The 27,494-nt window shown below is 45.2% G+C and overlaps 1 protein-coding gene across 1 annotated transcript in view; it reads right to left on the reverse strand.

The window, feature by feature from the left end:
* Positions 1 to 4,842: 4,842 nt before the first annotated feature.
* The window catches only part of SV2C (synaptic vesicle glycoprotein 2C), a 215,612-nt gene continuing 192,960 nt past the window's right edge, over positions 4,843 to 27,494 (reverse strand). The window contains exons 12-13 of the mRNA XM_061158144.1: positions 27,018 to 27,177; positions 4,843 to 13,152 (exon numbers count right to left, since the gene is read on the reverse strand). Coding sequence (XP_061014127.1) covers positions 12,969 to 13,152; positions 27,018 to 27,177 — 344 coding nt within the window. The 3' untranslated portion in view covers positions 4,843 to 12,968. The remainder of the gene's footprint in view (positions 13,153 to 27,017; positions 27,178 to 27,494) is intronic.

Consider the following 27,494-nt stretch of genomic DNA (forward strand, 5'->3'; position numbering starts at 1 on the left):
TTATTGTAATAGAGCTGATGGACAGGGAGGCCTGGCGTGCTGCAGTCCATGGGGTCGCAGAGTCGGACACGACTGAGCGTCTGAAGTGAACTGACTGATTCTTTTTCAGATTCTTTGCCCAACAAGCACCAGTTATGGGTTGTTCTGACGTGTCTGGAAATCACTCCTGTGGCTGTTAGGTCCTCCCTAGCTGTTCGATGAACGACTGACTTCCAGAAACGCTCCTGCCCCTGAGTCCACTCACCTGGCCTGTGGCACAAACACGCCGGCAGAGATTGGATTGCGACTGTGAATGTGACCTGTGTCTTCGGCACAGGAAGTGTGCGGAAACGGAGAAGCAACAGGAACCTTTCAAGAAAGACTATTAGTAATCAAAGCTACTTTTTATCTTTCTATTCCCTTTATAATGATATTGCAAAACTGCTGTCATATAAAAAGGCAATCCAAGAGTACGCAGCCAAAAACTACGGACAAAAATGAGACAGGTGTGTCAGGCAGTGATTTAATACAAACAATTATATTATTTTTCTGGATTTTGTTATGGTTTGTGATATTTGTCAGTTTTTAAAAATTTGAAAGTTGTGGGCGTTTCTTTTCTCATTCTAAATAGTTACTTTTGTAGCTAATTTTTTGTTTGAAATTTGGTATCATTTTTCTTAAAGAGGACCCCCCATTTCCACCTGCCAGAACCCAGGAACTGACCCTGCCCAAACTCACCCTGCTTAGCACTGGAAGGTCCCCAAGTCCTAAGTGTGGACGGGGAAACGGGGGGGTCTGAGTTCTGGAAAAGCCTGAGCTCCCAGCACTTTAGAAAGCGCTACAGGCAGCCTGTAATGTAGGTGGGAGGCTGCAGGTATCCTCAAGGGCAGGCAGGAGGCTGAAGAGGGGGTAACAGCACAGTCAAGCGCCTGAGAGGAGGAGCCACCGGCCTGCAGCGGGATCCGTCCAACGTTTGCAAAACACACAAGAGGGCTGGGGGCAACTTACAAGTCACTTAGCCTTTTGCGACGGGCAGCAGCTTTCCACACAGCCCCATCCGAAACTGAATTTCCAGAGGAGGCGTTCTTGGACGTCCCGATCCAAAGGGATTTTTGGTGCCCCCTGAGGAGCAAGGGTTCCAGGGGGCAGGTGTGAGTGGGAGGCACACCCGGCCGGGTCTGCCGCCCCGCGGGCCCTCAGGCCCTGCACGCGGAGGTGGCGCTGAAGGCAGGTGGCAGCGGGCGCCCCCGACGTGGGGGCTGGAGCGCGCTGCGTGCCCCACGGGCCCGGGTCACGCCGGGCCATCCACTCGCTGGGAGCGCGGCAGGGCTGGGGCGGCCGCCGCGGCGGGAACCTCGGCTTCCCGACGCTCACTTCTCCACCTGGCGGCCGGACTGCAGATTACAGGCGATGGAGCTGCATCTCTTCTCCCCACTGAACAAAGGGACCGCGGGGATAGCAGGCCGCCGGGGCCACCCAGCTCCTCCTTCTCGCCTCCCCGGCAGCCAACCAGGGCACAGGCCGGAGGAGGGCTCAGGGGGCAGCGGCCCCACAGAGCGGGGCTTTGCTGCTGTGCCGGGCAGGAGCGACGAGCCCATGGACTCCAGGATCAGAGAGAATCGTACAGAGACAACAAGATCGCATTTGGAATTCTAATGAGCAGAGACGCTGCAGATGGCGGTCAGGGGTCTAAGAGCAGTGTGACACAGCCTGTCCTGGGGCGGCTCTCAGAGCTGGATGTCTCAGGCCTAAGAGTTCCAGAATCGAGGGTTATTCCTCAACTTCTGTCTTTATGTTCCCCACTCTGAAGGAACAGCACACAAAAGAGTGAACACATCCACAGGGCCTGTGCTACCCTCCCCTGTGACCATAGGTGCATTCAATCATATTCTGTCCCCGTGTAGACACACAATACAATTCTACACACCATACACACACACTAAAATAAGCAGCACCGGGAATAATGTTATGGGCTGAATTGTGTCCCCCTGAAATTCATGTTGAAATCCTAAGCCCTGTTTCCTCAAAATGCAACTGCATTAGGAGATAGGGTCTTTAAAGAGGTGTGAAAGTCGCTCGATAGGGTCTTTAAAGAGGTGTGAAAGTCGCTCAGTCGTATCCGACTCTTTGTGACTCCATGATTTTCCAGGCCAGAATACTGGAGTGGGTAGCCTTTCCCTTCTCCAGGGCATCTTCCCAACCCAGGGATCGAACCCAGGTCTTCTGCATTGCAGGCTGATTCTTTACCAACTGAGCCACAATGGAAGCCCAAGAATGCTGGAATGGGTAGCCTATCCCTTCTCCAGTGGATCTTCCTGACCCAGGAATTGAACCAGGGTCTCAGTTAAAATGAGTTATTAGGGTGAGTCCTAATCCAACACGCCCTTATTAGAAGAGGAGATTAAGACGCAAGAGAAGATTATGGGACCACACAGAAACACAGCCATCTAAAACCAAGGAGGAGGCCTCAGAAGAAACCAACCCTGTCCACACCTTAATCTTAGGCTTCCAGCCTTAAAATTGTGAGAAAATAAATTCATGTTGTGTGAGTCTGAGCCAACCTGTGGTGTTTTGTTGAGGCAACTCTAGCAAACTGGTACAGATAATGATGGTGACTTCACTGCAATGGACTTCAGTAAGCAGGAAAGCAGACACATGTGGCCTGTTTTAACACGCTGCCTGCTAGGATTTCATGTGTAGGACTTTGCAGCCTGGTCCAGGCCAGCTCTCTGGATACAAGATGCTTCTTGCCAAGCTCATCTGCACCCTAGCATCCTCTGGTGGGTTCCTGAGCTGGTCATCATCCCTGATAGCAGTAGAAGTTTTTAGCCTCTGGGGTCTTCTCTTCCCCCTCCTACAAGAACCCCATCAAGAAACAGGAAGGAAAGAGGAGCAGAGGGCAACTTTTCTTCAATACTGACTAGCTTCCAGATCTGGTGGGCTGGGGGCCCGGAGAAGGGATGAACACCTGTGGGGGGTGATGGGCTGGAGATTTCCAGTCTGCTGGGGGAGGAAAAGGGGGAACACAGTTGCTGCAGCAAAAGAGAGAGTCTAGCCTCGGGGAGAGAACCTGGGGGAAATGCAGAGCGCCCAGAAGGACCAGCCCGCAGAGGTGAGTGGGTGCACGACCCTGATGACGTGTTCCGTATTCCACTGTCCAACACAGCAGCCACTAGTCCTGTGGTCACTGAGCTCCTGACACGTGACTCAGGGGAACTGACTGAGAACTTAATTCTTAATTTTTGCCATTTTACATATACATATTTATATGTGGCGGCAGTGTTGGACAGCACAGTTCCAGAGCTCACAGGCTTGCTGCTTGCACTCAACAGTTAGCTTCCTTCTTCCTTGCTTCCTGAGTCCCAGGTTTGGTCAGACAGTCGGAAGCCACGTACTGCAGGGGGGCGTGAGCTCCTGCCAAGCTCTCCATGTGCCAGGGGGCGCTAGTGGTAAGAACACGCCCGCCAGTACAGGAGACATAAGAGACACCCATTGGATCCCTGGGTCGGGAGGATGCCCTGGAGGAGGGCATGGCAACCCACTCCAGTATTCATGCCTGGAAAATTCCAGGGACAGAGGAGGCTAGCGAGCTACAGTCCATAGGGTCACAAAGAGTCAGACATGGCTGAAGTGACTTAGCACACATGCCAAACTCTCTTGGGGGAGGGAAATTTTGATTAGTAAGCCAGTTATGGTAATTATACTCCCCTTGTTAGTGATTAGTTTAGGGGTAGCAAATGATGCAAACTCAGACAATGAGATAGAGGAGGAAGTCTGCTGGAGGGATCTGACAATGGTCTCCTTGGTCTCAGAAAGGGTCATAAAGAGGGGATGGTCCCTCTTCTGCCTTCGATTTTTGTGTGAGAATGTGATGTTTAGAACTGCTGGAACTGGGACTTCGCTGGTGGTGCAGTAGTCAAGACTTCATGATCTCAATAGCGGGGACCTGGGTTCGATCCCTGGCTGGGGAACTAGATCCCACATGCCACAACTAAGAGTCTGCATTCAGCAATGAAGATTCCATGTGCTGCAACTAAAACCTGGCCACAGCCAAATTAAAAAAAGAAGAAAGGAAAAAAAATTAAAAAAGAATAAAAAGAATTAAAAAAAAATTGCTGGAACCACCTCAAGGGGACAAATGCCAGTGTGCTGAGCATGCTAAGTTGCTTCAGTCCTGTCCGACTCTTTATGACCCTATGGACTGTGGCCCACCAGGCTACTCTGTTCAAGGGATTCTCCAAGCACGAATACTAGAGTGGGTTGCCATTTCCTTCTCCAATGCTGAGCATGGCTGACCTAAAAGATGTAAAGAACCTGGGTCTCAGTGATGTTGCCAAGCCACATCGCACCCAACCTTGGGATGGTCCTCTCTCCTTTGTTACATGAAATAACAATTCCCTTCATCAGTAAAGATATTTGAAGCTGGGTCTTCGATTAAATGCAGTGAAAAGTATCCTTTGGGGATTACCAATCCATAGCTGGCAGTTTGTCTTTCAGCCTCCAATGCCAATGCTATAGAATATAGCATTTTTTCTCATCATGCTTCTCAAACTAATATTCCAAGCAGATACTACCAATCCATTGGTGTTAACATGCTAGAGAAAATCAGTTTGCCATTCCTGCTCTGGGGCAGATGAACACCGCATCTGCTCTGCCACCCACAAATACCTTTTTCCCCACTGGTCCTGGCTAACAATTAGAATGTATGCCTGTGAAATCAAACAACACATCAGTACCCACGATACCAACCCACGGAAACAATTCAAATAAGTCTGAATCAAAGGAAACAGTTTTTCTTTATGCTCAAGACATTTTAAAAAGTACTTATTTTTTTAAGGGTCAGTACACACTTGCAAGGGGAAGTCAGTCACACGTAAATCTTTATTTGAATATAATGGAGCAAAAAATGCTCTTTTATTAGTCGGATGTCCATTAAATATCTTTGCAGCTGTTACATGAATGCTAGTTGTCTGGCACAGTAATGTATACACACGTCCACAGCTGACAGATTTACGTGGCACACAAGTCACCCCAATGGAGCATGCCCTCACTCACACAAGGTTACACATGGCTGTCTCGGGCATGTGTTAAAACACACTTGGTCAGACATTTTGGCAATACGGGAATCAGACACAGAGGAGCATACCAGAAAGATGAGTTCACAACAGGACCAGCTGTACTTAAAGAGGAAAACTCCAAAAACCTGGAACAGAATTTATCGGGGTTCACACATGCAGCACATATATACAGTACACTTGGGGGTAAAGGGAACATTCATAGCAGGAAGGCTTACAGAGCATAAAAAGAGACGAGAAAGAAGACATAACAAAGTGCCCAACGCCAAAACCAAGAAGAGGACCACTGCCAAGATCTCACTGCAAAGGAGAGTGAATTGTTGGGTTTAACATGTCTGAAATGGAGATCCACCTGGAAGAAAAAGCTCTTCTAGGACTTATTTATGGGATGTTGACATTAATGAAGGATGTATGGTCTGTTCAGTGTGTTCCTGGATCAAGACAAGGATACATAACCACATTTTGGATAGTATGAAACACATATCAGGAAGGAATATTTCTTTTTTCTTTTGATTTAGGACATAGATTCAGGACAATAAATGTATAACAATAGCAGAGGAAATGAGATTAAGCCAAGCTGTTCAGTTCTATCTAGTCAGGCCTGCTGAATGTCAAAGGCAAGGAAGGAGTTGTCTGTCTTCAACACCTACTTGGGTGTGAGAGGGGAGACACTTTGTAACTTCAAACAAATTTATTTCTGTTTGCACAGCATAAATAGCCAATTTACTGTACACTGCCCTGGAAGGAACAATACTTAAAGAAGTGGTGGACTCTCTGCAATGCGGGTGTTATTCTGAATCAACACAAATGCAGAAAGTAACTCTTTGCATACTGACATGAGGTTGAACTTGCTGTTTTTCCTTCTCTTGGGCTGATGGGCAATGCTGACCTGCAAACCCATGGGACTCGATTTGGTGTGGTCCAGGTCAATGCAGTGGGTGGCCACGTACTGGTCAGGGCTTTAGACAGTGGTATGCAGACTGCTGTCTGGTGGGAGGGGTCTGATTTGTAGCATCTATCAATATTTGTGGTGTAAGTACTCCCACCATAGCCGATTTCAAGTTACAGAGGTGAAATCACGGGACCTGCAGTTGGGAAGAGATGTTAAGGAACCCAGCATCACATGATATTTCTATCACACAGACACAGTAGCTGTCGATTATGTCAAGGGCATAGATAATACTAAAATGGAAGAAAATAATTAGAAAGTGATGAGTTCTGAATATTTCTTACCTTTGCTTTAAAATATAAAGATTGTAAGTTCACATGTGTTAATGTTAAATAATGGCTGTCTCTCAGACATAGAAAACAGACTTTTGGACACAGTAGGGAAAGGAGAAGGTGGGATGGTTTGAGAGAATAGCACTGAAACATATACATTACCATACATAAAATAGATAGCCAGTGGGAGTTTGATGTATGACGGAGGGAACCCAAAGCCGGTGCTCTGACAGCCTAGAGGGGTGGGGTGGGGAGGGAGGGGACATGTGTATACCTATGGCTGATTCACGTTGATATATGGCAGCAACCATCACAATATTGTTAAGTAATTATCCTCTAATTAAAATTAAAAAAAAAAAAAAGACTGTTTCTCAACTGGCTCACAAAATTCCTGAAATGGTCGGCTCTGAGAAACTGGCTTGCACCTGCTCAAGCCCCTCCCTGGTTTTTGACGACTTGGCCCCCATGACTGGCTCTGTCAGTCACTCTCCAGGCACCTGAAATCTGCTTAGGACTCTGCACCCGAGCTTCCAGGGTGGGCCGCTAGCTGCTGTGAAACCTTGTGAGAATCTGAACAGAGGGCTAGGGTCTGCTTTCTCCTCCTTCCAGGGCTGGACACTCTTGGCATGAAGCCAGCACACTCATGGTAGGGTAGGCAGAGAGCAGGCACCCTCTGCAACTTCAGCACTTAAATTCAGGACTTCCCTGGCAGTCCAGTGGTTACGACTCAGCGCTTGCAACGCAGGGGGCATGGTTTTGCTCCCTGGTTGCTGAACTAAGATCCCACATGTCTCAAGGTATGTCAATAAATAAATAAATAAATACCACCCCAGACCCGCCTGAGTGGAAGGCACCCAGCCTTTGGCACCAAGTATGAGGGGTGTCACATCCTCGAGGTCTATGAATTCCATGCACCTCACTGCAAGCCTTCTTGCTTTTCAGGAGTCAAGCTTTGAGCTCTAAGCCCTCTGCTTCAGAGATGACCTCGCTCAGATGGACCTCGCTCAGATCTCATGCCAGTGGCGCCCAGCCCATCATGTGCAGGAGCTGGGAAGCTGCTGGAAATCTTGCCCAGCATGGGGAACAGTGTCAAAGCCAATGGTCAAGAGCTCACACCGCCTGACACCCGCTGCCCTTCTCCCCATTCCCAGGGGCCCTCGAGCCAGCAGAGCATCACATTCCTCAGTCCTACGGGCCCTGGTCAAGCTTGGCCTCGATTTCTATGCCACAAGAGTCAAGACGAGGCAAGGGCAGGTGGAGAAGAGAAGGGAGAGAGGAGGTGAGTGCGTCCTGCCTGGAGGAGGTAAGGAGGAGAAAGCTAGTGGGACAAAGGAAGTGGAGACTCCGGTGGGGAAGGAGGCAGGTCGCTGACAGCCACCTTCTCTGCTTGCACCTCGGGCCCCAGCCCCCAAAGGCCATTTGCAACTTCCAGACACTTTGCAACACGATGTGCTGGCCTTAAACTGAAGTCTGAACATCGCCCGCCACCGACTGTCAGAACTTGTTTCCTGGGTGGCTTATCTTCTGAAAGTAAAGAGGAGGAAAGCTGCTCTAGGGGATCTGCAGACAGCTGACTTCATCACAAGTCTCCAACATCAGGAAGGAAACACCCTGAGAAGCCGAGGCGGGCACATGGCAGCAGCTGGGGATCTGCTGACTCTGTGCTGCTCTCAACAGACTCCCCAGCCCCGCCAGGAGTTTAGGCCATGAAAAAGGATGCTCCAGAAGAGACTAGAACTTCACAGATGAACACCCCTATAGAGGCGGGGATATCTTTGCTGCTGATTCTTCTCCTTTAATACCTTAGCACAGCTTCTTGCCAGGATATTTAAAGAGACAGCACATGTATGGCTCCACTTTCCTCATTTTCCAAGTAGGTACTAGTCAGTAGTCCCTCCAACAAAGGCCAAGCAATTGTCAAAGACAGTCTCAATTTCTGAGTAGTTTCTGCATTGCCCACAGTAGGCTATTACCTCTTTTAAATTTGGAAAAATTACACTTTGCGTTTATGGGGAGGGGGTATCAATAGGTAATGGAAACCAATATAAGACCTCCCCCACCATTACGGATGTTTTCTCTTTCATTCTCCCTGTTTCCCTGTCCTTAGTTAAGTCCTGCAAAGGGTTAACTACCTGCATACAGCACAGCGCCTCAACCTATTCAATAGCACATGCAAGTTAATAAATATTTATTGATGAGATGACATGAGATGACAAGTGATCGTGAATGCTCTGCCCAGCCCCTTCCTCCATCCAGTGCTAATAACCTGAAACTAGGCCCATGAACTGTATCCTTGCCACTCAAGTCCTGGGATTCCTAAACCAGACTGAGGAGGTTTTGTTGGAGAGAGATGGAAGTCAGCCCTGGAAACGGCTGTGTCTCGTCGGTAAGACACCGTGGGTAGGAAGAGCAGTCAGCATTCAGAGCAAAAGAACATCACGTGGAGAACCGTCACTCCACACCTGAAACAATGAAGGGACACACAGAAAACCAAGAGGATACTGACAACTTTGTCTACATTACAGGTTGTGAGAGAAGCTTTACTCAAAACACACTTGCTTGCAGAAACAAAAACTGTAAGAAACGTACAGTCCATTTCAGAGTGCCCTGCTGTGTATATTTCTTTTTGTTGCAGCAAGCTGACTGCTATTTCTGCAGGTTTGGTACCTGGACTAAGTACAGAGTGATATGGGAGTTAATAGAAATCCAAATATCCAGGCAACATGCCCTTAACAATCAACCGATTGCTTTCCACGACACCAGGTGAAGGCCAAATCCAGGCATTTCTGGCTTGAGAACCTTGAATGCATGAACAAGTGAGGGGTTTTACTGAAGAAATAGGTAAAGGCTATTTGGATATGAGACAGAAAAAAACTGGAGAATATCATATTCTGTTTTGATTGGCAGAGGGAATCAGAAGCTATTTCCATGGAGTGCTTTAGAAACGGCCCCAGGGCTTAGGAGATCTCGATTCTGCCCTAACCTCTCCATTAGAACCTTCTCAGTGTCTCGGGCTCTCCTTCCTGTCGCTAGTGTCTTTTCTCACCTCTCCCTTGATATCCCACAACATCCAGAAGAGCAGTGACATTAATTTAGTGCAAACCTGAACTTAGACTTAGGGAGATTTGTAAATGAAGGTGCATCTGACAACTCAGGTAAAATCACGTTAAAACCGCTTCTGAAGGCAGAGGTCTGCATAAGACCATGTTTCATCAATGCAATGGTTTAGAGCCAGGAAAGCTCTGGGGGGCATCCTCTCTCATACGACCGATGAGTGAGGCTTCTAACATCTGTGTCCCGCAGGGCGGGGCCCTTTCCTAGGCAGGCACTGGGAACCAGCAAACCAACAGCAAAACAAAAAATGGAGAGGATGCTTGGGATTCTAAGAAGCTGCAGCACAAACAGCACGGGAGCCATCCTCTCACCTGTCCCACAGGGCCTTCCCAAACAGCTTCCTGAGCTCTTGCAAGCTTGCCTACTTTTTCAGTTTCTAAATTCAACCTGTTTGGCCTTGTAAAGATGGGTTTAGCATCAGAAGAAGGTAGACAGTAAGATAAACCTATTTTTGTGAGGGTCTTCTAGAGTCTTAGACTAGTCCCAGCAGCAAATTAGTCCCAATCCTTTGCTCCACAGATAGGGCAACTGAGGATCAGAGATGCTCAATGACTTATATCCTCCTCGGGGAGCTCTGGGTCTCCCTGTTGGTTAGTGGGAGAGTTTGGGCTAGGACCCATCTGTCTTATCTCCCAGGGTTAGTCCTTAGGGTGCAAGATAATCCCTGGCTGCTGGGTTTGGCTTCCAAGGCAGTGAGATTAAATGAGAGGAGGGTAAAACCTGTTACTGGGGGTATAATGCAGTTCAGGACTTACAGAGTGGAGCAGCTGGCTTTATTTCCTGCTGAGAGGACCAGTGATAATAACAGGACTCAGGAACATTCTGGATTGATTCAAAGCACAGGAGGAAATTTTAGATAGAAAAGGAGTTAGAAATCTAGGAGCCAGTGGGACTGTTTCCCAGGCTTTCATTTATGCATGTGCTCTCATTTTCTTTCTACTGCAGATGAAATGAGATGCTGGCTGCACGTCCGAGTGCCAACAGCCTGCTGCACTGGATAGAATTGAGAGTTTCTGTCTAATCGCATGGCTCTATCTTAATCCTGCTCACCCCAGAACAAGCCAGACAGGCCACACCACATAGTTGGGGAAGAACCTGAGCTCTCTCATAGAAAATGCCAGTGCGGGGAACAATGTGAAGGAGGCGGGGAAAACTGCAGGAAAGGTGGTGACCAAGAAGGTTTGTGACCACAGACCGTCCAGGAGATTAGAAGAGATCCCTCTTGGGCCACCTGGGAGGTTTGGATTTAGTGACAAGAAGGTCAAGAAAGGTCATTCCAAAGGGGATGCATGCAGGCAGGTCTCATCCAGTGTGGTCCTGCTGGTTAATCCTATTCTGATCCATCAAGCATTCAGATAAAATTCTGTGTAAACTGTGCTCTACATATTTGATGCATTTACAACGATCACAGACATCTGAGACATTTCTAAAAGTAAAAACAGTACGGTAAGCAAAGTTGACTGTGGCAGAAGATCTAGAGATAGCAGCATCCATGCACATTTCTATTTCTCTTTTGAATGGGTTGAATGGGAGATACACTGGTCACTTGTGCAGTTATCACTGCACATGCAACATTCAACTAAAAAATCTGCTCAGATCCCCAAGTATGTCTCTTTGGAAAAGATAAGCCAAGAGGTAGGTGGGGAAATGAGTACATAATGAAGAACATCCAGGATATGTTCATGGGTTGTCTGACTTGTCTTTGTTTTCCAATAATATTCCAGAAGGCAGAGGTGAGAGTTCTGTTTCTTTCCGTTGACAGTGTTCTAATAGATTTGTTGATACTGTCCTACTAGATCCCATCCACTCTTTACTGGTTTGCCTTCTTCCTGCCGCCTTTGTAGTTTGGGGTTTGAGTTTTCCTGATATTCTGGCCTGAAGCCTGCATCCACAGGGAGTTACCTTCTTCCCTGGTGGGGGGGAGCACCCCCACACCAGGCTGCCGCCCTGTATAGGCCCGAATTGCCTCAAGGGAGAGTCGATTAATGGCTTATGTTAATGAAAGCAGCTTTTCACAGACTAAACTCTGCAGTCTGGAGCTCTAGGAGGATCAGGAGGAAGGGGAGAGAGAGGCGGACTGGCCTGTGGGGTGAAGGCATCTTTGAGTGTAATGACTCTTGGAAACAAAGGCTCTCCCTGCCTGGAGGCCCAGGGTCGTGACCTGTTGGAAACGCCTATAATAAGTAACAAGGATAACCCTCTAACAAGACATAGGGAGTTTAAAAACGGAATATTGTTTTAATATGGGATTTATTCCTGGCTGCTGGTCATCACTGCAAGTCAACTTGGAGGTTTCAGATTTCAAAGAAGATGAGTAAAAAGGACCAGCATGCAGGAGGGGCGGCCCCAAGGGGTGAGAAGGTCACATAGCTGACAGCCTGTGGGAATGTCCTGCTAACCTCTCTCTTGCAGGCCAGGAGGATTCCAGAGGTAAAGTGAGCAGCCAAAAGCCCCCAGGAGATGCAACCCTTGTCTGCCCAAGGGCTCCATGGAGCTCAGCGGGCTGCGATTTCATGCAGAGGCAGCTGCTAGGAACACACTGACTGGCTCCAGCCAGGGGCTCTGTTAGAAAGTCCAGTGTCACTTCCCCAGGGACACTGGCCCCAAGACCCTGGTCCCCTCGAGGTATCATTTGGCATTTACACATGGCTTTAGGTGTGAATTTCTAACTCATTTCAACTTACAACAACTTAGATGGCTGACAATCTCGAAAGAGTTTGCGTGAATGGTGGAATCACCCAGTTAGAAAGTGGCTTTTTCCCACTGATTGTGTTATCTGGCAAGATGGATGGCAGCCGGGGTGGGAAGAGGGTGGGGGTGAAGGCAGGCTGAAGATCTGAGTTCTGATCGTCTGACATTCTGAACCACGTGCCACAATCACAGGCACTACTAACGGCCCGTTTCCTCGTATTTCTTAGAACTTCGTCAGGCTTCCTGGCAGAAAGCTTGCTCATGCAGCTCACAGATCTTTGTTGCCAACTGCGGAGCCTCTATTTTTCTCGTCAGCAGAGTCATCCTAATTGTCAAGCCTGAAAGAGCCCCACCCAGTTCAGTTTGGTGCTGCAGGGTTTTTTTTTTTTTTTTTCTTTTGAAAGGCCCTGCTGTAACAGCAAGAGTTGCTGGGTCCTTTTCTAAGTAAACAGGAAATATCACTCTGCAAAAAAAAAAAAAGAATCTCCCCCCTCAGCACAGACGCACTAATATGCCGATTTATCTTTCCTGTGAATGCTGAATTAGGAGCAGGATTATTTCTGACAGCAGTCCAGTCCTCTTCTTAGCTTCTGAACCTTCAATGAGGAGGATCTTAGGAAGGCTCGACTCACAAGACACTTAAAAAAATTCTGATTTCTGGAAGGCAGTAGCATCACAGTTAGGAAAGACAATAATACATGAAAAGAAACAAACAAACCCCAAACCCTGCAAAATCACACTGAAGGGATGAGACGGTATGCATCTACACTGTCGTCACAGCAGGGGTTAGTGTTCTGGTATTTGACCACTTTTCTGGAGCCTTGAGTCAGCAGGGGGAGTTGGCCCAGGGCAGGAGAAGGTAATACAGGATGGATGGCTTTTTTCCCATTACATCAGGACCTGGGTTCGTGTGTCAGGCAGGCGCAGCCCCACGAGTCCTCCACACACCAGCACGGTGGAGGCCAGCAGGATGGGGATAGCTTTGGTGATGCTGACCAGGGAGCCAAATATCAAGTTTCCCAGGACGGCTGCTGCTTTGCACAGTGCATTCAAGAAGCCAAAGCCTGTGGCCCTGCAAAGGACAGAGACGTGAACAAGGCTGAGAAAGTGTCTTCTGAGAGTCCAACTTTAGACACAAATGTCTCCTACAAGAATTTTCAATGATCTTCACGGAGACTATTCTATATGTCCTTGTTTAGTCGCTCAGTCGTGTCTGACTCTTTGTGACCCCATGGACTGTAGCCAGCCAGGCTCCTCTGTCCATGGGATTTCCCAGACAAGAATACTGGAGTGGGTTGCCATTTCCTTCTCCAGGGGATCTTCCCGACCAGGGATGGAACCCACGTCTCCAGCATTGGCAGGTGGATTCTTTACCACTGAACCACCAGGGAAGCCCTGTATGTCCTTAGAGTAAGTAATCAGGTATCTGTCAGCATATCTGGAAGCAGAGAACCCCAGCTGCTGGAATTGGTCCTTCAGCCCTCTGCTGACTTTCTCGCCACCTTGACTGATTCTTATTCTACCCATGAATTTATTAGTGAACAGAAAGAGAAAGGTCATTCAGAGAGTCAGAAAAGTTTCTTCTCTGTTCCAGAACTTAATTAAAATGTATGACCATATACATCTTTAAATTTTACTTTCTACTCCCTACTTCCTCTTAGTTTAGTTCATTTATGATGTTTTAAATAATTAATAGAGCATAGGAACTTTCAGAGAAAATCCAGGATGACTGGGTTGCATTCATTTTTCTTGTACCATGGAGGTAAACTATTATGACTTCATCCCAAATGTTTTGGGTAGCACGTAGAAAGTGATCCCTGAGCGTGGTGGCCTCAAATGAGCTAGTGACACACTTCTTGCACCCTCATCAGAGTTCTAGGTGGATAATCAAACCCAAGACAGAGGAAACTCAGATTGAAGGCCCATAGAAAACTTGTTTAACCCTGCTGACATATAATATGTGCAGGTGGTATATAAATAAGACACATCCCAATTTTTTAAGACATTCTTCAGAAAAGAAAACTTTTACTCTCTTTATGGGGGTTGAATATAATTTTACTGTGGTCTTCCAGGCAAGAAATTTCATCTTGTTCATGAGAGTACTGATACTGCTGACATCATGAGATAATACGGATTTCCTCTGCCTTTATGCCAGCTCACTGTTTTTTTGCCTGTCACTGGGTACACACGTGTAATAAAGGCACAGTGAATGCGGGGTAACTGCTGGATACATTTTTTCCCCTCTAGAGAGAAATGTATTTTATATGCTATACTTCATAAATGCAGTACTTAGTACACATCTTTCTTTGATTGATTTGTAAATTTGTTAAGTGTAGGTTTTCCTTTGGCTAGTCACGACAACTTGACAACTACTTATCATGACTTATGCTATTCCAAGGGATACCTTCTACAATGTGTAGATATTTACTATGGGGATTATACAGCCATCCCCCTTCCCACACCACAGGAAAGCGAAGAGCACTCCTCTTGTGCTGAAGGAACCAAGCCATTCATTTTGCTGGTTAGAACAGACCTACAAAGGGCAGCAAGCACTACCTTCCTTTTTTGGCCAAAACACCTAGAACGTTGAGTAAGCGGCCTCTGCAGTGTCGCAAAGTCGCCAACTGTTTGGACTTTGGAAGGGGTGTAACAGAATCTCTGATGGAGGAAAACAGGAACTTCTCGAGAAGAGGGTAAGCTCATTGTGTATTCTTCCTTTTTCTTTTTGGTTTGTTTTTAAAGAAAGAGACTAGCAATAGCAGCAACCACCAGAGAGATAGGAGATTTAGTGTACTGATAACTATTTTCAAATGAAACTGTTGGGTACCACAGAATACTTAAGTAGATTGACACCATCATCTTCGGCTTTTCCTAGCTCCATGGAGATGCCATGAGGCCAAACTGCCTTTTTTTTTTTTCTAATTAAAAGATTTTTTTTGAGTAGTTTTCGGGCTCCAAAAATTGAGCGAAAAAAAGAGAATTTCCATATCATCCCTCGCCTCGCACCCCTATTGTTAACGTCTCACTGTGGTTAACTTTTTATAATTCATGAGTGCATGCATGCTCAGTTGCCAGTTGTGTCCGATTCCACGTGGCCCCGTGGACTATGGTCCACCAGACTCCTCTGTCCATTTTCTAAGCAAGAATACTGGATTGGGTTGCAATGCTTTCCTCCAGGGCACCTTCCCAAACCAGGGATCGAACCCGTGTCTCCTGTGTGTCCTGCATTGGCAGGCGGATTCTTCACCACTGAGCCACCTTGGAAGCCCCTTGTTACAACTGATGAGTCAAAATTAATATATTATTATGAATTAAAGTCCATAGTTTACATTAGAGTTCACTGTGTTGTATATTTTATCGGCTTTGACAATGCATAATGACATATATCCACCATTACAGCATCATGCAGAATAACAGTTTCAATGCCCCAGAAATCTGGGCAACCTCTGATCCTTTAACTATCTCCATAGCTTTGTCTTTTCCAGAATGTCATATAATTCAAATTATATAGCATGCAGCCTTTTCAGATTAGCTTCTTCCACTTTTTTAGTTTCTAGATTCTAGAAGTATAAATTACCCAATACATCTTATGGTAGTGAGATAAGCTGTATTGTTCTGAGGAAAATGGCTGGCGTGTGTGTTGCTGATAAGTGGACGGGAAACGTTCTGTATGAAGAAGTCTCTTGATGCTAAAACTGCAGAGTAAGCCAGGGAGAATTTGCATTGGGGCTAAAATAACCACATTTTGCCAAGCTATCAAACTCTGGCAAAACTCAGAACAGGGTATAAAATACAGGCAGCTATCTCCTTTTATTACTGAAACTCTAACAGGGGAATAGATGACTTCCTGAGATCTCAGAGCAGCACTGAGAGAGACGTGTCAGGAGCATCTGGCATCTAAATAAGATGGTCAAATTCTTATCTCTTAAGAATCTCCGTGTCCATTTATTAAGCAAAGGCAGTTGTTTAGATGACAATCTGGTGTGGCTACAAAGCATACAGCCTCCTTAAATTAGGGTTGGCACTCCAGAAAACACGACTGTGTGAAATAACAGGTAAGTTATTTCTTCAAATACTTAAAGCTGGAGGGTGTGATCTTCTACACACAGCAGACACAGCTATATTAGAAAAGTCATTCTCAAAGTGGCTCTCCCTTGGGACTATCTGTGTATAAGTAAACAAGCATTTTATTAGTTCATCTGTTCTTATTTAAACGAACCCTTGAACTTCCACAAACACCCCAAGCACAAGTCACCTTGTGCTCAAGTCCTTGGAGGGTGGTGTTACGTAGCTAGAATAGGGAGAAGGTGTCCAAAATACTGGTGGCTAAAAGACAAAGAAAGGAAAAAGCCCACGAAAATAGAACAAAGAAAGGTCCAAGGACCAGAGTGAGACCTGCAGGTGAAGCAAACAGCCCTCCTGGCTAGCCCAGTTTACATAGGGCAGGCTCAGGGGGAGAAAAAACATATAAAAAGAGGAGCCAAAATTGAGCCTCTGGCTTCTCTTCTCTTTGCCTCTTTTGGGTAGGCCCGCCCTCACGCCTTGAGGATGTATTTTCCTTTGCTTGCCAAATAAAACTGAGTCGGACATGACTGCAATTCTTCCAGAAATATCTGCACTTTTGAATTGGTTTCGATTTACTGTTATGTACTAATGGAACCTACAAAAGAAAAACATCCACTCCACCTCTCCAACAAATGGTTTTCGTTTCTGAATTCCCTTTAGTATCCAATCATATCCATATTTTTGCAAATCACAGGATTTCTACAGCTTTCCTTTTCTGCATTCCCCCAATCATTCATAAAGCTGCTTGTCCCAGGTTATTAGTATTTTGTTTAAAATGAAATGATTTAGCACAGAACCATTATTTCTGTAACCATAACACTGGATAATTAGAGCTTTCCAAATTTGGGGGAACATAAACGAGATTGCGATGAACACCTTACATATATGTGTGCATGTTAAGTCACTTCAGTCATGTCTGACTCTTTGTGACCCTATGTAGCCTGTCAGGCTCCTCTGTCCATGGGATTCTCTAGGCAAGTATACTGGAGTGGGTTTCTACTTCCTTCTCCAGGGATCGAACCCACGTCTCTTGTGTCTCCTGCATCAGCAGGCGGGTTCTTTACCGCTAGCGCCACCTGGGAAGCCCCCTTCACATACAGGATCTTCTTTGTTTGGATGTGTTCCGTAGGAAATATCACACCGTACAACACAGCCAAGAGAACACGTTCATGGTATGGCGTGGGGAGACCGAGGACAAGGCACATCATGGCGCCCGGGGGAGGCCACTCCAAAGGCTTTGCATAATCTCTTCTCTTGCCTTCTCCCTGCACCTGCTGCCTTATTTTATGCTGCTTTGCAAGCTCATTTCACCAGAGGCAGTCAGTTTCTCATCTAACGTGCATCATTTCCTTTCCTTCCAGCTATTAGCTGGACTCTGGGCAGCCGTGAAAGCTCTCCCTGCTGGACTGGCCTCCTTCCTGCTCCCCTCCTAAACCTCAGGGCTCTCCCTTTGGGATTTAGCCTTATTTAGGTCCTGGCTGCATCTCTAGGGTGGGGCTGTGGAGCCTTCTACATTGACTCATCACAACTTCTTTCAGGACTGGCACAAGGATGCAAAGGATGCTTGTGAAATGAACTAAGGAATTTTCTGATATCTTCAAAATACACTGGAAGTATATTTCTGTAATGGGCATTAAAAAAAACTGAAGTAAAGTTAATTTACAAAGTTGTATTAGTTTTTGGTGAACAGCAAAGTGATTCCGTTTTGTACATATACATGTGCATATGTGTATATGCATACGCACACACATATTCTTTTCCATTATGGTTTACTACAGGATACTGAATATAACTCCCTGTGTGATACAGCAGGACTTTGTTGTTTATTTTATATACAGTAGTCTATATCTACTGGGCTTCTCTGGTGGCTCAGTGAAGAATCTGCCTGCAGTGCAGGAGACCTTGGTTCAATCCCTGGGTTGGGAAGACCCCCTGAAGGAGGGAATGGCAACCCACTCCAGTGTTCTTGCCTGGAGAATTCCACAGACAGAGGAGCCTGGTGGGCTACAGTCCGTGGGGTCGCACAGAGTTGGACATGACTGAGTGACTAACACACCTGTATCTACTAATCCCAATGGGCATTTTAATGGCCATTAGTTGGTCCATGTTTGTTTATTGATGCCAGACTATCACCTTGCTTTTGCTGAAGAAAAAAACCCAAGTTTCACATTCTGAAATCAGGAAAGACTGAATTCAACTGCTTTCTAGTTTTCAAAGGAAGAGAAAATCTGTCTCATCTAAGCAGTAAGTGTAGGTGTGTGGTGTGTGTATGAGTCCTCCTTAACTTAGAGGATGGCATCCTGTTTCACCGCAAGCAGGGCCTTCCTTACAAACAAGTGGAGGACTTCCCTGCAGCTGTGAGCCTGAAGGAATCCCTGGGCCCAAAGTGGGCCTCCATCTCCCTCCCAGGCTACAATCACCAAGGGTTGTACTATTGCTTGTTCCTGTTTAAATGCAAATATATTCTCAGACAGTTCATAATGGAAGCCTTTGTGTCTTATCATTTATCTGATAAACCTCAGCTAGGAAGTGAGTCCCTGGGCCAGGGTAAATAATGACAATGAAAGTGAGCCCTGGGAGGCAACCTGGAGTTCATCTAAGGCCATAGTTGATGGACACGTCTGTACACCCCCAAATACCAGGTAAGCTTCTTAGAAACTGATCCCCAGGGCCCCACCCAGACCTAATGGGAGGTCACAGGCCAGGTTTACGGATGCTGAGAGCCACAGTAGACAGTCATACATCTGGGTTGTAACCCAGACACTCCCAAAAAGGTTATTGAGTAAATAAATGAACAATATTAAAATTCATACTGAGATGGATAGACATATTTTTCTTATTCTTCCTATTAAATATAGCTAAAAGTCCTCAATGTTATAAAACAAACCTAAGACAACTCCAGAAGATAAAGAAAAACGGCAGAGCTTCTACAGACCTGGGTAATGGCGAGTTCCTGCATTTTCTTTTTGCTTCATAGATCTGAGACTTGGAACTTAAGAAGCTGGCAAAAAGAAATACCAACAGGTACAGATTTAAGTAACACCCAAACCAAAGCCTGCTCTCTCTACCCAAAGGGCCAGGATAGAGGCATCCTAGCAAGACAGAAAATATTTAGATGATAACCTCTCTTCTCCAACCAAATACCAGAAAAAAACTGTAACTCAACTGCCAGCCACACCAACAAAGGTCGAGTGGAGAACCTAGACTTCCACCCTCATGGACCTGCAATGAGGCGCCTCAACATCACCACTGTGGTGGTGTCGGGGGGAGGCTAAGTAGGAAGCTAGGATTTTCACCCCTCCTGGCCAGTAATGAGCTTGTCTCTTCTTTCCCTCCACAGTAGCAATAATCATGAGGGGAGCCTGGACTCCCACCCCTGTGCAGCAGGAATGAGGACACCCTTTCTTGGGTGTCAGTGGAGGTTGAATGGGAGCCTGGACATCTACTTCCAGGCAGTAATGGATGTCATCCCTTCTCCCACAAGAGAGGTGTCTGGGGAAGCCAACCAAAGCTTAAATAAGATCAGAAGCCTCAGAACATAATATGAAAATGACTGCTCTCAATTGAATACTACTTGTCATCTGAATAACCAGGAAGATCTCAAATAGAAAGCGACAATAAAGAGATGTCAACATTGAGATGACGGAGATGTTAGCATTATCTGCTGAAGATTTTAAAGCCATCATGATAATAAGGCTTCAGTAGGCAATTACGAAGGCTTCCCTGATGACTCAGATGGTAAAGAATCTGCCAATAATGCAGGAGACCCAGGTTCAATCCCTGGGTATTATGAACATGCTGGAAATTCTTGAACACACTTGAAATACAGAACACATCATCAAAAAATAGAAAAGATAGAAAGTCTCAGGAAAGAAACAGAAGACATAAAGAAGAACCAAATTGAAATTTTATAAATTAAAAATACAATAACCAAAATAAAAATCTTAGTGATCAGGCTCAACAGCAGAATGAAGGAGAGAAGTGAAAGAATCCGTAAATTGAAGGTAGAACAATAGAAATCCAATTTGAAAAACAGAAAATAGACTTAAAAAAAAGAGCATCAGCAACCTGTAAGACCATAAGAAGAGATCTAATACTTATGTCACTGGAGTCCAAGAAGGAGAAGAGAAAGTATTCAAATAAATAATGGCTGAAATTTGAAATAATGGCTCACAAATTTGGCAAGAGACACAAATCTATAGATCCAAGAAGCTGAAGGAATCCCAAATGTGATAACCCAAAGAAATCCACAACAAGGCAAAGAAAAAAACCTTGAAAGCAGCCAGAGGAAGCACTTTACCTATAGGGAGAAACAGTTAGGTTACTAGATTCTTCCGTCCAAAAATGTTGCACCTGTTTTTAGAATTCCCACAACAGTCTCTGAGCAGTAATTTCACCATCACCCCTTCCAGTTAACACTGAGTTTTTATCAGTCTTTAAAACCTTGGCTTTTCTGCATAATAAAAGAAAATTATATATTACCATTGCTTTAATTTGAGGGCTTCCGAGTTTGCTTCAAGACGGGTTGGTCTCCATAGAAACTAACCATATGATGAGAAGTTTGGAACTTTCAGCCTATCCCACCCCACCTTAGGGAGGGGAGAGAGGCTGAAGATTGAGTTCATTTACAAGTGTCGAATGATTTAATCAATCAAGCTCACATAATGAACTCCTCGTAAATCTAGAGAGCTTTCAGATTGGTGAATGCATACACATTCTGGCAGGGTAGTGCACCCCCAACTCCAGGATGACGTAAGCTCCTGTACTCAGGAGTCTTCTGGACCTTACCCTATGTACAGACATAGCTCATTTTACTGTACATCATTTTATTATACTTGAAAGATACTGTGTTTTTTAACAAATTGACCATTTGTGGCAACTCTGGGTCTAGCAAGTCTATCAGCATCATTTTCCCAGCAGTATTTGCTCACTTCATGTCTCTGGGTCACATTTTGGTAATGCTCACCAAATATTTCCATTACTAGTATATCTGTTATGGTGATCTGTAATTGAAACTTAGCAGGACCCTGTGGGGCTCCTGAGCACTGAAGCCTTTCCGTGTCCCCCATTCCTTGTTTGTAGGGAATAGACTCCAGCCTCCATGAGGCCTTGTGAGTCCCAGGGGAAGACTCAAACTATTGCTAATCTGGGAAGGGAAGGGATGCTGAGACAAGGGAAGAGCCAAGAAACAATAGTGCAGGCTTGGGGCAGGGTCCTGATTCTACCTCAAGGGATACCCATAAAAATATCTTTAGGGCTTTCCAGGTATGCAGTGGTAAAGAGCCCACCTGCCAACACATGAGACGCAAGAGACTAGGGTTGGATCCCTTGGTCAGGAAGGTCCTTTGGAGTAGGAAATGGCAACCCACTCCAGTATTCTTGCCTGGAAAACTCCATGGACAGAGGAGCCTGGTGGGCTATGGTCCATGGGGTCACAAAGAGTAGGACAGTCTGAACACAGAGAACTAAAACCCCCAACAAATGGCAGATGTCAGCATTCTTTGTTCCAGATTAAAGGATCCAGAGAAGCTCTTCAAGAACTCATTAGATTACTCAAGACCAGAGAATAGATGCATGTGTGTGTATGGCTGAGTCCCTTCACTATTCACCTGAAACTATTACAGCATTGTTACAGGGGTATACCCCAATACAAATGTTTTTGGTGTTAAAAATTGAAAAAAAAAAAAATAGAATAAAGGAGTGTAGGCCCTAATCACATACTCTAATCTTATCAGCAGCCCTGCCCTTGAACTATAATAACTTGCTATAATAACTCCTCACCAAATCTCCTGGGGTTGGGACACAGTTTTCGAGGGCAAGAGCCTGTGTGTCCCTCTTTGTCTTGGCAAAGCAATAAACCTATATTCTTTTCTACTTCACCCAAAACTCTGTCTTGAAGATTTGATAAGGCACCGGTGCACAAAGGCTGAATTTTGGCATCATTACCAGAAGACAGCAAGTGATTGGAGGCTGGCGCTGAGAATCAGGGACACAGGGCTGGAGATTAAGCTCTATAAAATCTCTTGAACAGCAAGATTTGGTGAGCTTCCAGGTGGGTGAATGCACAGAAGTACTGGGAAGGGGGTGGGCCTGGATGAAGCACAAAGCGCTGTGCTCCTCCTGTTATTAACACCTTGCCCAGTGTAGACATCTCTTCTGTCTGGCTGCTCCTGAGCTGTAATCTCTTATAATGAATCAGTAAATGCAAGGAAATGTTTCCTTGAGTTCTGTGAGCCATTCTGCCAAGTTATCAAACCTGAGGAGGGGGTCATGAGAACTCCATTGTGTAGCCAGTTGGTCAGATGTACAGGAGATAATCTGACTTGTGTTTGGTGTCTGAAGTGAAGGCACTCTTGTGGGAATGGAGTTTTTAACCTGTGGAATCTGATGCTATCTCCAGGTGTGTGTGTGTGCGTGTGTGTGTGTGCGCGTGCATGAGTGTACTCACACGCATGCTAGTCACTCAGTCGTGTCCGATTCTTTGCCACCCCATGGACTGCCAAGCTCCTGTGTCCATGGAATTCTCCAGGCAAGAATACTGGAGTGGGTTGCCATTCTCTTCTCCATGGTAGATTATATCAGAACTGAGTTACATTTTAGAACATCCAGTTGGTGCCTATTGGGAATTAAAGAATTACCTGGTATTGGGGGAAAAAATAGCTCCATGTTTGGTGGCCAAAAGTAAAGTATTGAGCATGGAGGGAAAAAAAAAACCCAATTTTTCCTTTTAAAGTGTTTCCAGTGACTGTTCAGCTTTATTTTTTCAGGCACAGAAAAAGTGCTGCTCAATAAGTACACACAATTTTAATTTCAACATTTCCTGCCTCTTTATGAAACAATGTAGGGTAGCTTATAAAAGACAAAGGTTTCCCCAGTGGCTCAGCAGTAAAGAATCTGTCTGCAATGCAGGAGCCACAGGAGATGTGGGTTTGATCCCTGGGTCAGGAAGATGCCCTGGATAAGGGCAAGGCAACCCACTCCAGTATTCTTGCCTGGGAAATCCCATAGACAGAGGAGCCTGGCGGACTACAGTCCATAGGGTTGCAAAGAGTTGGACACAAATAAAGTGACTTAGCATGCATGCATGCATAAAAGGCAAAACTAATAATATAGGAATACGAGAGTGCAAATCAAGATAAAGAGGAGCAAAGCAAATATCTGGGCCCTGGAGATATAACACTGACACAGACACTCCTGTCTCTTGATGCACAGCAGGGAAGGGAATGTGAGGAATTACTAATTTTTATCACATGAAGTGAAGAGACAGAGCGCCTCTCTAGAGCAGGTCCTGAAATGCCCTGCAGATCCACTGCCAAGCTCTATAGAGATGAACGGTGCTTTCACATAAATGCAAATGTAACCCTTACCAAGAGTCAGAGGTATAACATCACAGATCAAGTCCATACTGTGGGTGACAAGTGTGGCTTTCAAGTGTTGCAACTTTCATAGCACTTAGATTATATCCTAAATTATGTTCCCCGAATAGAATCATTTGCCCTGGGATTCTGATAGGAGTTGGCTATTAAATGGCTCAAGAGGCTACTTTTTAGTCTGGGATCTGGAATCAGAGTGTTCTTTTCTGATCATTAAGGACAGATTCTAGAAACTGGGCAAGGATCTGACAGTGCTAAAGTTCTGGTATGAAACAATTATAGCCTCTAACCAGAAGTGTTTGTCAGGATGTATTCTATCCACCTTCCACAGGGAGAGGAAGTCAGAGGGTACCACACACGAAACACTTGGAGTTTACCTCTAGCAGCTGAGCCACAGTTCGGTGGAGCCCTCCCATGAGACCCAGAGGAACGCAGCAGATATAGGAGAGAAGGTTTTAGCCTGAAACAGCATAGATTGTGCCAGCTAATTCATTATGGTGCCAGCAATGCAGTTCTGGCAGATAAGTTTTCTCTCCATCATTTAAGAAAGTGACTTCCTGTATGTTATCTGGTAACATCAACTTAAGTGGTGGAGAATATTTGCTAGCAGCAGCATTGTCAAACTGAGGATGCACTTTGCCAATTTCTGAGTCCTGGTCCAGCTGCCATGCTCTGAAATGCATTTCCATGTTTCACTGCTCCAGTAACTGAAAGTAAGAGGGATACTATGGCAGGCTGGTGCCCAGGACGAGCAGGACTCCTCCGAAGCTGACTTTTAGCACAGCCATGCCAAGCCTTCCTGAGACTGCTCACTGGTGGCCTGGAACACTTCCACCCAACTGGTCTTCCTTCTTCACTCTTTCACGGGGCTCAGGCTTGCATTGTGGCCAGACTACATCTCTTTCCCTGTTTTCTCTCATAACTTGCATTTCCTCTAACAAAATCTGTGCTTGTTTAATCCCATTTTGTCTGCTGCTTCTCAGAGATCCTGAACTAATACACAGAGCAATTTCTATCTTTATCTTGCTAGATGTTTAACCTTTCTGAGAACAGAAACACAGCAGATCCATGATTCTCATGGACGACCCGCCCAGTTCATGGTGTTTTGTTTTTAAGCCAGGTTCCTGCCACAGGAGAGTACTCACCCTTCATCCTTTCATTCTAGAGCAGAGGGATAAGGGGCTGATCCATCTAAAATAGTATCAAACTTTTATAATGCAAAATTAAAGGTCTCAGTCTATGAAATAACTTTGCTTTAACATGGCGGGGCTTAGTTTAAATGTCTAGTCTAATCCATATCTGGGCCCAGTTTACAGAATGAGCAAGAAAGAAAGCTGCAGAGTCTTGGTCTTGCCTTGGCAGCACTCTCATCCAGGATCCATGATATCCATCCCAGGGGCTTGCCCACAAAAGAGAACTACTGTTGGTTGAAAGAAGGAAGGAGATGTTAGACATGGGTCTCACGGTCTCTTTCAGAGCCTAAGTCATCAACAGGAGGTTACTGATTAGAATATCTGATGAGGAGAAGTCCATCAGAGTTCCCAATGTTCTGCAGGGAGACGGATACAGGAGGATATATAGGGTTCCTGTAAGCTTGGTAATAGAAATTCATGAAGAAGAAATATAAATTAAAGAATGTAGTGTGCAGCGAATGTACCCCATTGTGGCCAATAAATAAAAGGAGGGACTTGGGATCAGTTGAAAATTGATATCCCAAATGTCTCTACACTGTTCTAGGAAAAACCCTCCTCCACCTCAAGGTCCAGAGAATCCTGACTCCATGCTCTAGCAGACAGGGCTCCACGGTGACAGAGCAGGCACAAAATAAAAGGCAAAGGCCATTTGTCTTCACGTGCGGCAAACGGCAAAACAGGGCTTCTATTCTTTTCATGAATCGGCTGCTGAAGCTCCAGCCAAAGCCCCGCTGTCCAGTCCTTTTTATGATATGAAGTGCAGTCGGTATGTTTCCATTTTGGGAACAGATGCATAATTTTATTCTAATGGTGATCTTTTTGTGGTCACTGGAAATGTGTTGGGCTTCCCTTCAACAGACCAGAAAGGTCAAGAGGTGTGTTGTGGAGACCTGTCTGTGTTGCCTTAACGCAAAGCTCATCTAGGCATTTGCAAACATGAGGTAAAGACACGTTCAGAACTGATGAGGGGTCCACAGAGGCTCCTGCAGCCGATCCCTCCCTGCTTCACTACAGCTTCTCAGAGCCAGCAAGCTAAGTCACGGTCACAGTTAACTCCCTTCACTGGCTTCATCACCCGGGGAACTACTGCTAGCAACTATATTCCCCCACATGTTCTTTTTAAAATATGTGAGTAGATGTAGAAAATAAATGAGCTGCAAGGATATATTGCATAACACGTGGAATATAGCCGATATCTTCTAATAACTATAAATGGCTATAACCTTTAAAAGTTGTGAGTCACCATGTTGTACATCTGAAACTTATATATATTGAACATCAACTATACCTCAAAAAAAAAAAAAAAATCAGGTTAAAAAAAAAAAAAACAACTTCAGAGCTTCCTTGGTGGTTCAGTGGTAAAGAATCCAGCTACCAATGCAGGAGACATGGGTTCAATCCCTAATCCGGGAAGATCCCACGTGCATCAAAGCAAGTAAGCCCAGGTGTCATAACTGTTGAGCCTGTGCTTGAGAGCCCGGGAACAGTGGCTACGTACCAAACCCACGTGCTGCTATACTGAAGCCTGCGTGCCCTAAGCCCACGCTCCCCAACAAGAGAAGCCTCCGCAATGAGAAGCTGGGGCACTGCAGCTAGAGAGCAGCCCCCACTGCCCGTAACTAGAGAAAAGCCTGCCACAAAGACCCAGCACAGCCAAAATAAACAAAAATAAAAAATCTTCAAAGTGTTACTTCAGTGTGTTATTAATGTCTAATAAATTAAATACTTACGTACACTCAAAAGCCTTCACAGTTCCTAGGCAAGCCTGATTTTCCCATACCACATTACAGTTAAATGTAATTATAATATTTAGTATATCTATTTAATGCTAATACTGAATATATGTTTAACTATATAATACACATATTACATATAATTAACTATATAATACATATATTGCTATAAAAATATCTAGCTGTAAATAAAATCTAGCTGTAAAGATCTGGGAACAACTTCCATTGTAACTATTCCAATGTAATATTTAGCACTGAATTCATGATTGTCCCTTCTCAGCAATCATCATGAATCCCCAGGAATGTTTTCAAGCTGTGAAACTAATCTACAAACTGTTTTCAAAGTAAATACATTTTTATGATACTGAGTGCAATAGTCAATGAAGAAGAAATCATGTTTGGCCTTATTTAAAAAATGAAGAATAAATGAAAGATATGAACAGAACCTACAACTTCATAAGCCAGATATTTTTCTTTGGATTTTTGCTTTGGGGAGGAAATGACAGTTTGGATGATTTTCAGTGGTCCAATGGGGTTCAGAGCACCTCTCGCTGCAGGCCCATTTCAACATACCTCCGATCGGTAGGGTACAGCTCCACGGTGACCACATCAAGAGAGTTCCAGGCTGAGATGGTCAACCCATTGTACAGACACAGCATGCCTATCATCATGGATTCGCTGGTGCCAAACCAAAGGAAGAAACAACTGATCCCCGAAAGCACCATAGAGCCACCTGCCAACGTAGCAGACAAAAGGTGGGGGTGTTTCCTGTCATCTCAGTAGAGCAAGGACCCCTGGTTCTCCGAGATCTCACAGCAAAACTGAATCCCAAGAGGAAACTGCAGCCTGGGTTCAAAAAGCTCAGCTACAGGGCTATTTATCTGTATATAAGCTTTACATCTCAACTACCTTCTGAACACAGCAAGCATGAAACACACATCACCAATTACTCAGCTACCTAAGTAGAAAAATAGACATTAGTCACACATAATTAGTTTTTCAGTCTGTTAACTCACAGAAGTGGTTCAAATGAGATGTAATTGGACTTTT

The sequence above is a fragment of the Dama dama genome, chromosome 12, assembly GCF_033118175.1.
Source record: "Dama dama isolate Ldn47 chromosome 12, ASM3311817v1, whole genome shotgun sequence".
Taxonomy (NCBI): domain Eukaryota; kingdom Metazoa; phylum Chordata; class Mammalia; order Artiodactyla; family Cervidae; genus Dama; species Dama dama.